Below are 14,951 nucleotides of genomic sequence, written 5' to 3'. Positions count from 1 at the left end.
AACAGAACTGAGACCCTTCCTGCAGCACCCAGCACTCACAGCTGCCCTTATTGAGGAGTATTGAGGTGCTGGGAGGGCTCACACAGCCCACAACAGAAAACCTGCAGCCCCAGCTCAGGACACAGCAGCTCATAGGGGCAGAAAGCTGCTAAATCTGCTTCCAACTTCAGGTTCTTCTATAAAAGCCCATTTTAAAGGTATGATGTACACATAAACATGGGGACAGATGCAAGTATTGAATCTTCAGTGAGTATCCAGCACCCCAGCTGAGTTCATGACTGTTGTGTAACTGTTCTCAATGGCCACAGGAGGGAAGGAGCCCCCTGGCTTCCTAAGCCTCAGGTCAAAACAAGCAGCAATTCCTGGGGGAAGTCAGAGCAGCAGCAGAGGATGGAAAGGAGATGAACCAAGCAAGGTGCTGCTCTGGGAGCTGGAAGCACTCGGTGTTCCTTCCCATACACAGGGAAAGACTCACCTGCTGCAGCTGAGGAGCTCCTGGGGATGAAGCTCATTATTTCTGCTTAGAAAATGGGTTGGGAACCAAAAGACTCCATCCATTGTGGCAGGGCAGATGCAGGCACTGCCTCCATCAGTGGAGGGGGGGGTGTTTATTCTTCACCTTTCAGGACCTTCACAATGCTGGGGATGCTCAGCTCACTTTCCTCTGCTTGTCCAAGAACACAAAGGCTGCACTTTGGGTTATTTCTCATGCAATAAATGTGTCCCTATGACTCACAACAGCAAGGAGCTGTGATGGAGCACAGTGCAATGCTATGGTTTAATGCACAGAGAGAAACCCTTCACAAGACAGCAACAAAAAGATCAAGGCTGACACCAACAAGTTATGTTGCTATGAAATTTATATCATTCCCAATTTATTATGCATAAATCGCTCTTTAAAACTGCTTTTATCATACACTTTCTTTATCATCACTGCATAAAGGGCACCAATTGTTGCTGCAAAACACTACAGAGAAAGGTCGTTTTGGACTCAGTGTGGCACAGCTTTCTTCACACAGAAACAGCCTCAGGGAGGAGGGAAGGGGTCTATAATCCTATAGAGAGAAAGCGATTCCGAGGACCTCAAAGAACAGCTTAAAACAAACCCAAAACCACAGAGAACTGCACATCTCTGCACTCCGCTTGGACCACACGTTACAAAACTGGTTTAAAAAGGATCCGATCTGAGGCAATTGTTACCTGATGCATTCGACTGTAAGGTTCTGATTTTGCATTAAGGCTTCTGGTCTTCCCCATGGATTGGTTCAGCAGCAGGCAGTCACTGCAGGGAAAGGGCTCGGTGGATCCACGTTAAGTCGTATCTGCATTTCTCTCTCTTGGTTTTGCCCCTTTATTAATGTTTATTTTCACACCGGGAAGAACAACTCAAGGGGGTGTATGAAAAAACAAATGGAGCAATGCACCGCTGACTTGTTTAACGTACAAAGTAAAGACATCTTAGAAACTAGGTGAATAAATTAAGTCTCTGTTAAGGACATGAAAGTTCTCCGTGAAAGCTGTGATTCTGCACTGTGATTCTCTTGCTACGTCCCCATCCCTGCAGGTTTGCACTCTAAGAGGGACACAGGGTGCTGTTACATGGTCTGACAGCCCCAGCCCTGAGCACACACGCTCTGTTTGTTCACTGGAGATGCTGCAGCTTTAAGGTCATTTACATTCCCTGGCATTTAAGTTACACTACAATATGCAAAAGTCTTTAACAGCATTTGTCAACACTGTCCTCAAAGAACTCGGAAATGAAGTTCAGCACTCTGCTCACCAAGAAAGAACCAAACTAAGACACACTTCTGGGAAAGGAACAAGACACCGCTTCATTAGTACTGCCCCCACATCTACTGGCTTCGTTACAGCAACCCGCACGTCTCTTCCATGATATTTTTTCCAGCAAAGGGGAGTCCAAAATAAACCAAAAACCCAGCATTTCCTCCTTATAAGAGCCAACAAGTCAACCTCAGCAGCAGCCAAATATTGCACTGCCATTAATTCTGTGCACAGTCTGAGCGGTGAACTCATGGTGTCAGTGGAGAATTCATGACAATGCTGGCTCAGTGATGTGAAGACCCAGGACGCAAAGGAAAGGGAGAACACAACAGTACCAGTCACACACTCAAGCCCACATGTTGGCTTTTTGGAGGTTAAAATTCATCGCTTTCAACTGCATGGAGCTGTGTGTCATCTGCATCCGTCATGCTGCTCTCTTGGGATTCGTCTGTGCCAACTTGGAAAAAGAAACAGAACACAAAATTGGTCAAAACTTGACTACAGTTCCTGCACAGCCAACTGCAGCACAGCAGCAACATGTTGGTACCTCATCAATGTGAAACTGAGCTCCTGCCTTCATCCCCCTCCCTCAAAAGGCTTAAGGAGCCATAAGGTCTTTTCATTGCAATAAGGTGACCCCCCGCTAGCTTAATACAGTTGAAATAAATGCATTTAGAAAGGAATTGGGATCACAAAATACAAAAACCTGCAGTCTCCTTCACTTAACAGATGCTCGCTCCTGTTACCCACCACATCAATGCACTGTGATTGTGATCACTTATGATCCAAACGTACACCTTTTATTTCAGTTATATTTATAGGACAGATTAAGTCACGGGGCTTCCCCCAACCTCCCACCCTCTGCTCCATCATTTGACTGCCACTGAAGTTCCAGTACTCTGTCTCCATCTTCTGGTGACTCAGCCCACAAAGTGCACCAGCCTTACATGCAGATTATATGCAGGTAATCCAACCTCAACAGCAAGAGGAAAGCCTGGCACATCAGGAAGTGCAGTGCAGCTCCCCATATTGAAAGCACAGTGGGACAAGACCACTAGGAATTACTATGATATACACCCTAACAGCTTTTCCAGGTGAAGATTTAGGGATGCAGAACACGCATATGCAAAATACAAACCTGATTCATAGGGATAACATTCACTGATTTGCTCTTCTTGAGTTATTGGTTCCTCGTCATCTGGAAGGTAACGTTTATCGATAGCCTCTTTAATTTGGTTGTTGGCTCCTTTGGGATCTAAGTCCATCGCCCAGGAGAAATTCATTAGGGCCAAATGGGTTTGCCCCAGCTTTTTATAAACCTAAAATAAAAGCATGAAATGCTACGTTTACAAGGTGCTGTGTGAAAGGTTGGACAACAAACACAATAAGTCACAGTTAACTAACACATATGAGAAGCAGTAGAGTAGATTCAAACATTTATTACACAAGTCCAGAGGGAAACAGCAAAAGCATGTAGAAAAAGTGCATGAGTGTTTCTGCCTAAGTGCCCAAATTTAAATGAAGTGATCAAATGAAATTAGCAGCCAACAGATTCAAGAACATAAGGAAGTGGTTCTTCAGATGTAATTTAAGCCTCGGAACTCCTACAGCCTCATTAAGATTTCCCACTTCCCAAACTGATACAGAAGGATATCGCCTTCTGTAACCCACTTGCAAAGGCCATCAGCTGAAACAGACACGGAGGAGTAAAAGCACCCCACAGACACTTACTCAGCACTTCTGATGCAATATTAATACATTTATACATTTGAGCATGGTTCAACACTTTCACATCTCCAGGCCCAAATAACCAACACAGATGACTGATAGTCAGCCTAGCCCTGAAAGCTGTTCTAACTACTGCAACCTCTTTGCAGTTAAAGATCTCAATAAAGATCCATTTCTTGCTTTCTAAAATGAATTCCTCTGAGACAACAGATGTAAAAGAAGACAACAGGAGCTTGGGTTATCTTTTCTTGGGTGGTTATAAAAATAGCTTGAGGTTGCTCCAGTCTTTTAAGGCTGAAAGCTGTTACGTTGGAGAGCTGTGAGATTATATGCAGCAAGTCTTATTGAAGGCTCTGTGAATTTTACAATGCTGCCCCAAATGTAAACAGCTTGGCAACAGGCTTCAAGTTTCCTCATTAAGCAGACGTTTCTGCAATGAAGGAAAACAAAGTGCTTACAAACACAGTGAAATTTCACCTACCTTTCCTATTAAGAAGTAAACAAGAGACTCTTTGGGAACAATCTGCTTCAGTTCTTCAAGTTCTTGCAAAGCAGACTGAAAAGGAAGAAAAAAAATAAGCACAAGCTGGCAACCAGCAGCCAGTTATTGCATTGCTGAACTGCAACTCAGAGCTGATGCAAACCTCGCAACTGACATACAGCACACTCCACCACAAACAACAGTACGGCCTCATCAGAAGCACCTCAAGTTTCTTTTACATTAGTTTCTCCTTTAATGGCTATAGAATGTTATGGCCCAATTATTACAAGCACAGAATAAATACGCTGGGCTTTGGTCTCCTATAATAACATCTAATTTTTTTTCTCCTGCTCACAGGTATCCTCTGCTTTTGACTTTTAATCTCCTGCTCAGTGAAGGTGGCACTTCTTGAAACAAATGCTTTATTAGCTGCTCTGCCTCAGGCTCTTCCTACTCATGCTTCAAGCCTTAATGCTTATCACTGCATCCCCATCCGCTGCTGTAGCAAGTAACAGATAATCTAAGGTTGTCTACGTGCATCAAATCTTACCTTGTATTTCTCATTTGCAAACAGTACAGAAGCTCTATGGAATTTGCATAGTGGGTTCTTGGGGTCGATGTTAATTGCTTTGTTTAGAGTATCCAAAGCCTTTTCAGATTTTTTCAGTGCGTGTTGGACCTGTAACAGAACAGGAATAAAATCTCAAAAGGGGAAAAGAATAAAGTAAATTTGACTGGTGCTGCTACGTTTACTTACAACCTGTTCCTACTGAGTCTTAAAGAAACCAAGCTTTCTCACAGGTAAGCCTATGCTATCAGGTTGAGTCAGTAAGCCATTTCAACACTGGCTAAAAGCAACTGGGGGGAGGGAGAAAAGAGGATTTATTTTCTGACACAATCCCACGGTTATTCATTCATGCAATAAGATCCTCTAATAGATCCTCTGAACTTTGTTTTGTTTGTTTTTGCACTTCAAGTTCAGGAAGGTTGCAGGTAAAGGGCAGAGGCAAATCAGAACATAACAAGGAGAGAGCTGAGCGCAATCTACTTACTACTCCAATGTGACACAGTAAGACTGAGCTCTGAGGATTGATATCAAGTGCTTTCTGGAAATGCATTTCTGCTAAACTGAATTTCTCCTGTTTGTAATAAATCATTCCCAACCCATACCTGCAAAAAGGAAAAACAGTTCCATTAATAAGAGTGCATCTTAAATAAACTAATTGTCATCAGCAAATATGGACTGGTAGAAGTGGCACATATTTAGAAATGACTCAATGACAGAAAAGTCTCACAAAATTCACAGCAGCGTTTGCAGCTTATTCCTCCCAAAGGTGCTCCATATCACATACAGCAGAAGGGGGATGAAGCAAGACTTACCATGCATTGTAGTGCCTGGAGTTGACTCTGATTGCATTCCTAAAACAAGCTAATGCCTTGTCTAGCTCTTCTGTTAACACAAATTCATGCCCCAAAAGGGTGTAGGCGTAAGCATAGTTTGGATCAACTTGAATGGCTCTCTGGAAGAACTTGATTGCAATGTCATGCTCTCGTTGCAAGCTGAAGCAGTTCCCTGCAGCACACCATGCCTAATAAAAAACAGCATTCTAAGTTAGAAGTGTCATTTCACAACCTGCAGAATGACCAAGTCTGAGCTAAACAGATCTTCTGTCACTGATCTATGCAATTATGTCACTTGCTACTAGATTATAAACAACAGTTTTAACAGTACTGACCAGTTGCTTCACTAAGTCCTCCTTCCTCTAGTACAAAATAGAATGACCTGAATAGGTTCATCTCCAGCAGAAAATCCCAACAGACTCCACAGCTTCCCCCACTCTGTCAAGAGCAGATTTATATCCCCTCCACACACATACATACTTATTATTGGGGCACATGTCAGCTTGCTTGCATGTCATGTGCATGTTATAATACCAGCTCAACGGACTTCAGCATAAAAATATTTTCAAGCAGCGTTGTACAAGTTGTGCAGGAAATATGAGTGCCAGTGAATTACAGCAGTTAGAAGATAATATGAGAAAAAACATCCCTTATCTTTACATGTGGGCATCAGCAGGGACAATTGATCAACCCATGATCTTCCTGGATTAACAATGTCAATACAGATTCAAATCACCATTAATAGATTAAAGGTTCACAACGTGTCCCATATAAGCTGATATTCTAACGCCAAGCAGCCATTTCAGGCATCATCAGCTCAACAGGCAAATCCTGCCACCTCCCTCTCCAGTTTCACCTCATATTTCTCAAGTGAGAATGAAATCCTAATCCAGCTCCAGTCCAAGTTCTGTTCCCTGTCACTGTCTGTGCCGCACACAGTTACTCATCTCACTGAGCACCACAGCATTTTGTACCTCTGGTGAGTTTTTATCCATGTCTGTTAAATCCTTTGAAAGAACTGACAGAGCAACATCTTTCTGCAGATGCCACAGCGTAGTTGAATAGATCTCCATGCCTTCTACTCTGTAGTTTTCAATCCTCCTCACTTCTGAAAATATCCTTTCAGCCTAAGAAAGGAAATGAGAAATCAAACAACAGCAATTCCACCCACTCAAACAGAGCACACAGATCAAAGTTAGAAGCCTCATATGTCCAGAATGAGAATTCTTTGCTATGCAAACATGAGGCAGAGCTACAAGTCCTGTTGTATTTTTATCTTCCCCACCAAAGGAAATGACTGCACTCCAATACAGTTAGACCAAGCAGAATTCCAGCTGCCCTCCCTGCTTGTGACTCCTGCAGGAAACAAGCACAACAACTGTCAGGGCAACAGAGAGAATAAGAGCTGAACGGCTGGATTCATCTTAGCTGCTTTTTTCTGTTGTGAAGCAGTTTGCTATCACCTCAGCTGCAAAGGGAACCAGGTCATCAATGGATCTCCATTAACTAAATAAGGGGGGGGAGAAGAACACCTGGTTTTGGAACCTGAATTGTTTCAGTGATTATTTACAGCACTGCAGTACAAACAGCTGCATCAGCCCAAGTGAGGGTGAAGATGGAGAAAGGCAAAGGGAGACTCCCAGGACTGGATGCAAGAGGAAGTAACTTCAGCATTAAAAGAAATCTGAAGCACAACTCAACTTCAGGAAACAACGACTGCTGACACAGACTCAAAACCAACCACAGGCAGTTCCTACCTGCATGTATTCTGCAAGTTCAAAGTAAGCTCTCCCAATCTGGCACAGCACCCAGCCAGTGTTGTAGTGGTGAGATGGCAAATGGCTTAAAATATTTATCGCTTCTTTGCAGTTGTATGAGCACAGGGCTAAATAACCTTTCCCCATGTCACGAAGAAGGCTCATCAAACCTTCTAGGAGAAAAATACAATAAGTAAAAATGGAAAAAACTGCTGAAATTCATTTACTTGAAACAGCTAATCCTCATAAGCTTCACACTGTGGCACTGCTCCTAATTTTGCATATGAATATCTTCCAAGAGTCCTTAAGCAGGCTTATCCACTCTTAATTCACAACACAACATTCTAAACAGCAGTGGAAGTCAGGTGTTGACAACTTCTCAAGCCAGCAACAGAACACTCAGGAACAGAGAAATGGTGACGCTCAGGAGAAGTGGATTTCTGCACTTACACCAACAACTCAAACTTATTTTTTTTTAGGTCTCAGTTTCCACATGTCTGGTATCCATGGACACATCTGCTCGCTGCCTGGAAACTTTATGGAGCCAAAAGAGAGGAATTCAATAGCTTGTCTAGGATTTTCTGTCAAACTGGACAAAGATTTGTGCTTAAATAGGAAACCGCAAGGGAGAATAGACAACACAAATCTAATTTTAAGATAATTGAATTACTCATAACTCCTTTGAATCAGTTTCCAGGGTTCCTGCCTGAAAACATCTTAAACACTCATAAGAACCAGAGTCAGATACGTTTGCTCACTGTTTTTTTCATCCTATTATTTCATTAGTTCTCTGTAAGTTACATTGAGTTCAGTGTACTCCAACTATCTTGATAATTACAGAAGAGCTGCAGGTTGACTGAAATGATACACATAACTAAAGCAATTTTCCCCTCCGTCTAGACTAGAGGGAGCTTATAAGCAGGAGGGAGAACGACTTTTCACACAGCAGACAGTGCTAGGACAAAGGGGGATGGCTTTAATCTAAGAGGGGAGATTTAAGCCAGATGTGAGGGGGAAATTCTTTACGAGGGTGGTGATGCCCTGACACTGCTGCCCATCCCTGGAGGTGTCCAAGGCCAGGATGGATTCTGGCCTGTGCTGCTGGGGGGCAGCCAGCCCACAGCAGAGGGTTGCAAGTGGGTGAGCTTTGAGGTCCTCTCCTACACAACCATACTATGATTGAAGACATACATCTACCAAAGTTTGACCTTACTGAAGTCTGATAACATTCAAACAGACCTGCTGCTGCCTTCTGTAGCGTAAAAGCCTGGATCTGTGGTGTAACAGTAGATATTTTCCCTTCTGAAATGATGGAAGAGTCCAGTTTGGTAATTTCCAAGCTATCATTTATGTTTGGCTGAGTTATCCCTCCCTTATTTGTTTTACTTTTTGTTTTCCTGTTTGCAATCTTAGGTGGAAACTTCATTTTTAATTTTTTGCTATTTTCCTGCAAGCAAAAAGAACAAAAGTCACATATACAAAAGAAATTAATTCAACTTAACATGATTAACTTGCAAGTTCAGTAACAATGAATTTATCCCTCTTCACAGCTTTCGCAACAGTGCCCAGCTGTCTGTAACTGAGTTCAAAAGTAAAACACCTCCTAACTCCACTGAGTGCTTTGTTTTTTAACAAACATTCACATACATTAACCACAGTCCACAAGCATTTGTGCTCTGAAGTCCTGCTCCACTGATTAAAGAACAGAAAACTGACAAGAAAAAAAGTCAGCTTGCTTTTAGAGAAGCAAAGCATCCAGCTAAGAAATTCTGAAATAAACATATCCACACAACACAGCCCCTTGTCAAATGGGTTGGCAGCTAGCAGCACAACTGCACTTGTCATCCCAGTACAGATCTTTGTTGTTGTTTATCATGACCTTCTTCCCACCCCTAGTGGAGCACTCTTGAGAACGAAAAGGAACATATGGCATTCAAGGCATGTTTCATATAGCCTGATTTTTCTGCTCATGATGGAGTTTAGGAACAAACTGCTATGATTGATGTGTAGATGGGGAAACTATTAGGCAGTGCAGTGGCATGGGTAAGGAAAGCCTCTCAAGCTTGGGAAAAAAAATAAAGCATGGATTCATTACCTTTGTTGTGGAGCTATCACTAGTAAAAAGGCGAGAGCTTCTTCGAGGCAGTGAGTTTGGTGGAGCAGCAATTGTTGGGCTCAATACCTGAGGTGTTGTACTGAAAGCAAACAGCACATGAAAGTTAAAGACTTTGGTTTCACTCTTCTGGAAACAAAAATTGTTTTATTGTTTTAAAGAAAAATGCTCAAATACTGAAGTACCCAACTACCTTGTCTGTGGACCAGAGCTCTGTGTTTGTGCAACGAGGATTGGAGTGACCTCCCGGCTGTTTCCACTCTGGGAGAAGACTGACTTTGTTCCAGCCTGGCTGATCCTGGTGACTGCCTGCATAACACAACGTTTCTACAGGTTTGTTATTATGACACTGACAAGTTTCAATTTCTATCAAAGCAAATCTCTTCTGCCTACTGAACTGTGCCCAGAGGAAAAGTAACATTTCCACAAAGGTTTCCCCCCCAGTTGTAAGGAGAACCCAAAGTATTCCTCATTCTCTGCCTGAAAAAGTTGCCTATAACAACTTCCCAAACCTCCACAAATGTTATTTAGAGACATGAAATCTCCATCTAGTGGCAAGAAACTACATTAAGCATTTGTGCAAGAATAAAAGGGAATTAAAAAGTGTCACATTTTAAGCTCCTTATTCACAGGGAGGAAGTTAAAAAACCAACCCAGCAGTCTCAGAATGAATTCCTGTATCACACTCACATCCAGAAGCCCCCCACCATTAACATCCCATGGTGGCCCTTACAGAACGCCATCTAAACCTGCTACTCCCTTTAAGACTTTGGAAGAGTTTGCAGTGCCAGCTTAGCACATCAGTTCACAGCATAAATCAGTAAGTTGAATCTGCAAGTAAGACCAACAAGCAAAAGCAGCAACAGCTGATGGATTATCTAACTTGTAAAGGTTCTGTCCTTCCCTTCCTTCCCATTGCCTTGTTATCTGAGGACAGCTGAGGCAGCCAGCGTGCAAGCTTGCCCACTCAGATTAGGAAGTCTTTGAATCAATCCTAATGTTTCATTCATTTACGTAGGTGTTTCCTAGGAAACTGCCTCCATTAAGTCATGCACATCCTAGCCACAGCCACACTGGAGTGTTTGCAAACTTGGCCATTTGAAGTGAAAATGGCCAAGTAATTATTTACATTGGACAAAGCATGCATCAGAATTCTAAGCTATTTATTAAAATGTATTAAGTGTCTGTATTTAGGGACTAGCAAAGATCCACCTGGGCAGAAAGTATTTGCAGAGACCAGTGAAATTCACACCAGGGGGCTCCTGTACCTCACCTAACAAAGCAACAAAGGAGCAAGAAGGACTTGATTGCCTGAAGCCCTGCATCTACCATACAGCACAACTGAGATGAAATGCAGGGGAATGCTACAGCAAAAAGGCACATGCAACTTCTGAATTTAACAGGAATACATGGAAGTATCCTCAGGTTTTGCTTTGAGAAAGGAACAAACGGTTCTTTAACTGCCATCAACATTCCACCTCTCATTTGTCACTATGGCAACTACGACATTTTCTTATTGAATAAGATAATTTGTAGTTTCTTCCAGACAAGGTTTTGAGTGCTCCTTTCAATCTGCTATCAGTCAGTCAGCTCTCCACGGACCACCAGCAGTATTTTAATTATCTCTGCTGTACTCTAGAATTCAGGAACTGTTTGCATGCTGATGAAGCTTCTAGTATTATTTGAAGTTATCCCTGAAGATACCCCACGTTAAAGAAAGAAATTGAAGTGAAAACTTCAAGTTCTGACTGTTTTCAGACTCCAGCTTGCACATAAGTTTCAAATCCTCTGCACTTCAGCTGTTATTATCTGTACATTCCTGCTGGGTGCAGGAGGACAGAACTGATGGCACCTGCCCCAGGTTGTCCCTCAGGCCTCCCAAGCAACTCCAATGGGGCAGCCTGCAGATAAATGAGCATTTAGGGGCATGATGGAGGGCTTGTTTTTACTAGTAAGAAGGGACACTTTGCGTGTATTTACAAAACTTTGGAAAAATGAAAAAAAAAAAATCTGTTTTGCAATCCAAAGGAAGTGACAGGATGAGTTGAAAACATTTACAATGCTGTTTGAAATACAGCATTTTCTTCCTTATTTGCTCAGCTGAAGAGAAAAGTTGTCAGCACAATAAACTTTTTGTTGAGGCTCTGGGAACTGTGAAACTGTCATTACTCCAAAACTATTTTACAGCAAATTTCATTTCAACTGACACTTCTTAAAAGTCTAAAAAGTTTTGCCAGGGAAACAGCCAGCCAATTGCATTGCAATCGAAGAACTCATTTACAGTGTGTTTGGCTTTAGTTCTTTGAATCTGCACAATGGGTTCTCCTTTTAAAGTACACACACAGAACAGCAATTGCATCCTGGAACGCAAAGTACCTTCTTTGAAGGTGCTCCTGTGGATGGCACATCAATTACAGAAGAAGAGTTGGTGTAGTTTTGTAAATAGGATCCATCTCCAGGGCTTGGGGTTTCTAGTGGCAAAATTCCAAAGCTGAAAACAAAATGAAGAGCAAATATTTAAGTCCAAATATTAGGCCATGAGACTCAGAACAACTCTGTGACCAAAGCACAGACCCAGATGATCTGCTTTACTTCAGAAACACTCCATTGATTTAGGTTTACCCCCCCAACATCTTACAAATCTATTTCTCATCTGTTCTTAAACCTCAGGAATAACACAGAACTTTCTTTGCCTCCCTGTAAAAACAAGTAACAAATACGGATAATACAAGTATTAACAGTTGTTCCTATAACTAAAACAGCATATAGAAGATGCCTCTATTTACACGTCCTTTAGAAAAGAATCACTTTTCAAGGAAAGTTCTAAGAGCAGCTTTCCATGATAGTTTAAAAAGAACACATCCACTCTGGAATCAAGACTTCTCCAGTGTTAATGCAGCAATAAGAAACAGTGAATCAAGAGGTCTTCCCTACACTAATTACAAAATACCAACTGCATGTTTAAAGAACAGAAGAGATGAACGATAGGGCCAAGAGCAGTAAGTGAAGTCATTTTGCTTTTGCTTCTGTAGCACTGTTCATAATGCACTATCAGCAAGTCTTGCGCTGCACAACGCAAACCAAACCTAGCAGAAGAGCAGCTACCTGTAGAAACAATCCATCTGAAAGACTCACCTTGGAGTTAATGGGCTCAAAGCAGCAGGTCCTCCCAGTAAACTTCGCCCAGTTTTTGGTTTATTTTGAGCCTGTTTTGACAAGATAGCAGTTCCTGACCCAAGAGGGACAGCATCTGGTGAAATGACAGCTGAGTCAATGTAAGACATAGAGGAATCTGTGTTCAAGGAGGAGTATTTTGCATTAGAGGATTCTAGGTTGATCCTGTTCAACTCCTAAACAAAAAAAAAAACCAAGAAAACCAACTTTTAGTTACCCATGCAGTGTAGCTTTAATTAGTATTTTAAAGTCAACCTGGAAGAACTGCTTGAATACAACAATTAGAGCAAAACTCACAATTGTGTCTTGCGGTGTTTCCATCAGCACAGTCTCAGGCTGCCTGTGAGATATGTTGTGATTAGACACCAACGTTGTGCAAGTGTTAGGCAGACAGCTGCTGAAGTTCTGTAAAGATGTTAATTTAAACGTTTGGTCGGGGTCTGGTTTTTCACCTGTAAGATAGGAAGGAGATTTGAATGTTCTTCCTCTGTTTACGTGCTGAAGATACAAAATGAATCAAGGAGCATGGAGGGACAGTGTACTTTAAGAAGAGTGCATTCCTATTTTGTTATTTTAAAGGCCCTAACACAGAAATCAAAAGTGTGCTTGTACTGTAAAACTCTGGGCAGTTTTATCATTCTATTCAACTGAGGTTACTCTCAGAAGCATGGTTTCTCAGGGTATCCTAACTGCAAGTACCAACACATGCGGGACTGTTAAACCCACATGTAAAAATCCCAAATGTAAGAAGTCATGAACATCAAATGGGACAGAAGCTCTGGACACGGGTAAAGCATTTAAAACCTATTATTACTCACAAAAACACGCCTGAGGAATTCTGCTGGCATTTTCCTTACTAGGTTTGGAGTAAAAACACATATTGTTGTGCGGGGATGGCAAGTTGGAAAATGGAATTTAACCAGCAATGTAGATTGCATCTTCATTAGAAAGGCATCTCTGCAGACCTACCTATTTCACACAGCGATTCAAAAGGGGACCAGAGGAAAGGATTTAAACTAAGGCTCTTTTGGTAACATTCTGATCCTTTGGCAAGCCGGTCTGTCTTGCTGCAAAAAGAATGCAATGGTTTATAAGGAAACTTCAGAACTTTTGTTTGAGATGCTCTCCAGGAGAAGAATTGAAAAACAAAAACACATTAAAGCAACAGCAACATCCCTCATTTTTTTCAAGCCACAGAGACAGAGCAATATTGAGGTAATTGGCCTAGTTATGTACAGGTGGAGGCTTAACACAGTCCATGGAATAATTACTTAAGCACCGGTATGGTTTGAAAGCTCTCATTTTTAGAAAGGTGTTGTTCTTGTTAACAGTTAACAAAACCTTATTCAAAACTTCTCATCGTTCACAGTTCAGAAACATTAAAGTGGGAACATTGGGAGACATTTTGAGAGCTTCTCTGCAGGAGATTTACAGACCAAGATTCAAGTTTTAAGAACGTGACACTTAAATACACGTTGAGCATGCAAGAGAGGGGTCTGTTTTCAGGCACTCATGCTCTGGGTAAAAGACAAACCATGCCTGCATTCCTAAGCTGGATGGTTTCCATAATTATCTGTCTGCATCTATCATTCCTTCATGCAGGCAGCATGGTCTGGCCCCAGAACTGACACTGCTGTACCCTGCTATGGCTGAATTTTTACTTATTTTGGCTAACATCTGATTTGACCAAAACCAAAACCCCACCACTACCACCACCCAGACCCTGAGCTTTAAAAGGCAAAGTGAACAAAGTAGTATTACCAGTAGACATGTCCCAGTAAGGAGAGCGTAAAGCACGCAGAGTCACCGAACTCCGTGACAATGTCATCATGGCTTTTCTGTTTATTCAACACTCCACCAGATAAGATCTGCTCTCCTTCTGCAAGCCTTTTTAAAAAACAAGAGGTTTAAAGGGGTTACAAGGCTCACAGCACTGGCAGTCCAGTGTTTTCACCCTGCTGCAAACAAAAACAGAAATCCACTGTCAGTGGTCACAAGTTTGAAACAGTGCACAAAACAGATCCTGCAAATTAACATTAAATAATTGATTCCTCCTGCAATGTGGAGTACACAGTACTTGGGAGCCCAATATTTCCATTAGGGAATAGAAGAAAAACCCCATACCACTCCAAAACCAGCAGTGCATCACAGAGCATTTCCTAAAAAGAGCCTGGTTTTAGGCAGTATGCTAAAAGAGAAGCAGTCTTCCACTAAGATGGTCAGAGGGCTGGAGCACCAATCCTATGAAGAAAGGTTGAGGGAACTGGACTTGTTTAGCTTTGAGAAGAGAAGGCTCTGGGGAGACCTTGTTGTGGCCTTCCAATATTTGAAGGGAGTGTATAAACAGGAGGGGGAATGGCTGTTTGTGAGGGTGGGCAGTGATAGGACATGGGGGAACAGTTTCAAGCTGAGACAGGGAAGGTTTAGGTTGGATCTTAGGAGGAAGTTTTTCACCCAGAGGGTGGTGACGCACGGGAACAGGTTGCCCAAGGAGGCTGTGGATGCCCCATCCCTG

General features: G+C 42.2%; 1 protein-coding gene across 6 annotated transcripts in view; it reads right to left on the bottom strand.

The window, feature by feature from the left end:
- Window positions 1–842: 842 nt before the first annotated feature.
- CDC27 (cell division cycle 27) overlaps window positions 843–14,951 on the bottom strand; it is a 23,029-nt gene continuing 8,920 nt past the window's right edge. Inside the window, exons 4-19 of one of the 6 annotated variants that reach the window (XM_015885817.2) lie at window positions 14,198–14,323; window positions 13,406–13,503; window positions 12,734–12,888; window positions 12,398–12,612; window positions 11,639–11,753; window positions 9,456–9,589; window positions 9,245–9,344; window positions 8,389–8,596; window positions 7,150–7,322; window positions 6,367–6,519; window positions 5,372–5,580; window positions 5,044–5,161; window positions 4,542–4,670; window positions 3,992–4,066; window positions 2,921–3,101; window positions 843–2,239 (exon numbers count right to left, since the gene is read on the bottom strand). In XM_015885817.2, the coding sequence (XP_015741303.1) occupies window positions 2,157–2,239; window positions 2,921–3,101; window positions 3,992–4,066; window positions 4,542–4,670; window positions 5,044–5,161; window positions 5,372–5,580; window positions 6,367–6,519; window positions 7,150–7,322; window positions 8,389–8,596; window positions 9,245–9,344; window positions 9,456–9,589; window positions 11,639–11,753; window positions 12,398–12,612; window positions 12,734–12,888; window positions 13,406–13,503; window positions 14,198–14,323 (2,272 nt within the window). In that variant the 3' untranslated portion in view covers window positions 843–2,156. Of the gene's footprint in view, window positions 2,240–2,920; window positions 3,102–3,991; window positions 4,067–4,541; window positions 4,671–5,043; window positions 5,162–5,371; window positions 5,581–6,366; window positions 6,520–7,149; window positions 7,323–8,388; window positions 8,597–9,244; window positions 9,345–9,455; window positions 9,590–11,638; window positions 11,754–12,397; window positions 12,613–12,733; window positions 12,889–13,405; window positions 13,504–14,197; window positions 14,324–14,951 lie in introns of those variants that run through there. The other 5 variants (XM_015885818.2, XM_015885819.2, XM_015885820.1 and 2 more) reach the window with 5 other exon arrangements.

Source organism: Coturnix japonica, chromosome 27 (assembly GCF_001577835.2).
Source record: "Coturnix japonica isolate 7356 chromosome 27, Coturnix japonica 2.1, whole genome shotgun sequence".
NCBI classification, from domain to species: domain Eukaryota; kingdom Metazoa; phylum Chordata; class Aves; order Galliformes; family Phasianidae; genus Coturnix; species Coturnix japonica.
The sequence above is the reverse complement of the archived record's forward strand: the minus strand, read 5'-3'. Positions and strand labels throughout refer to the sequence as shown.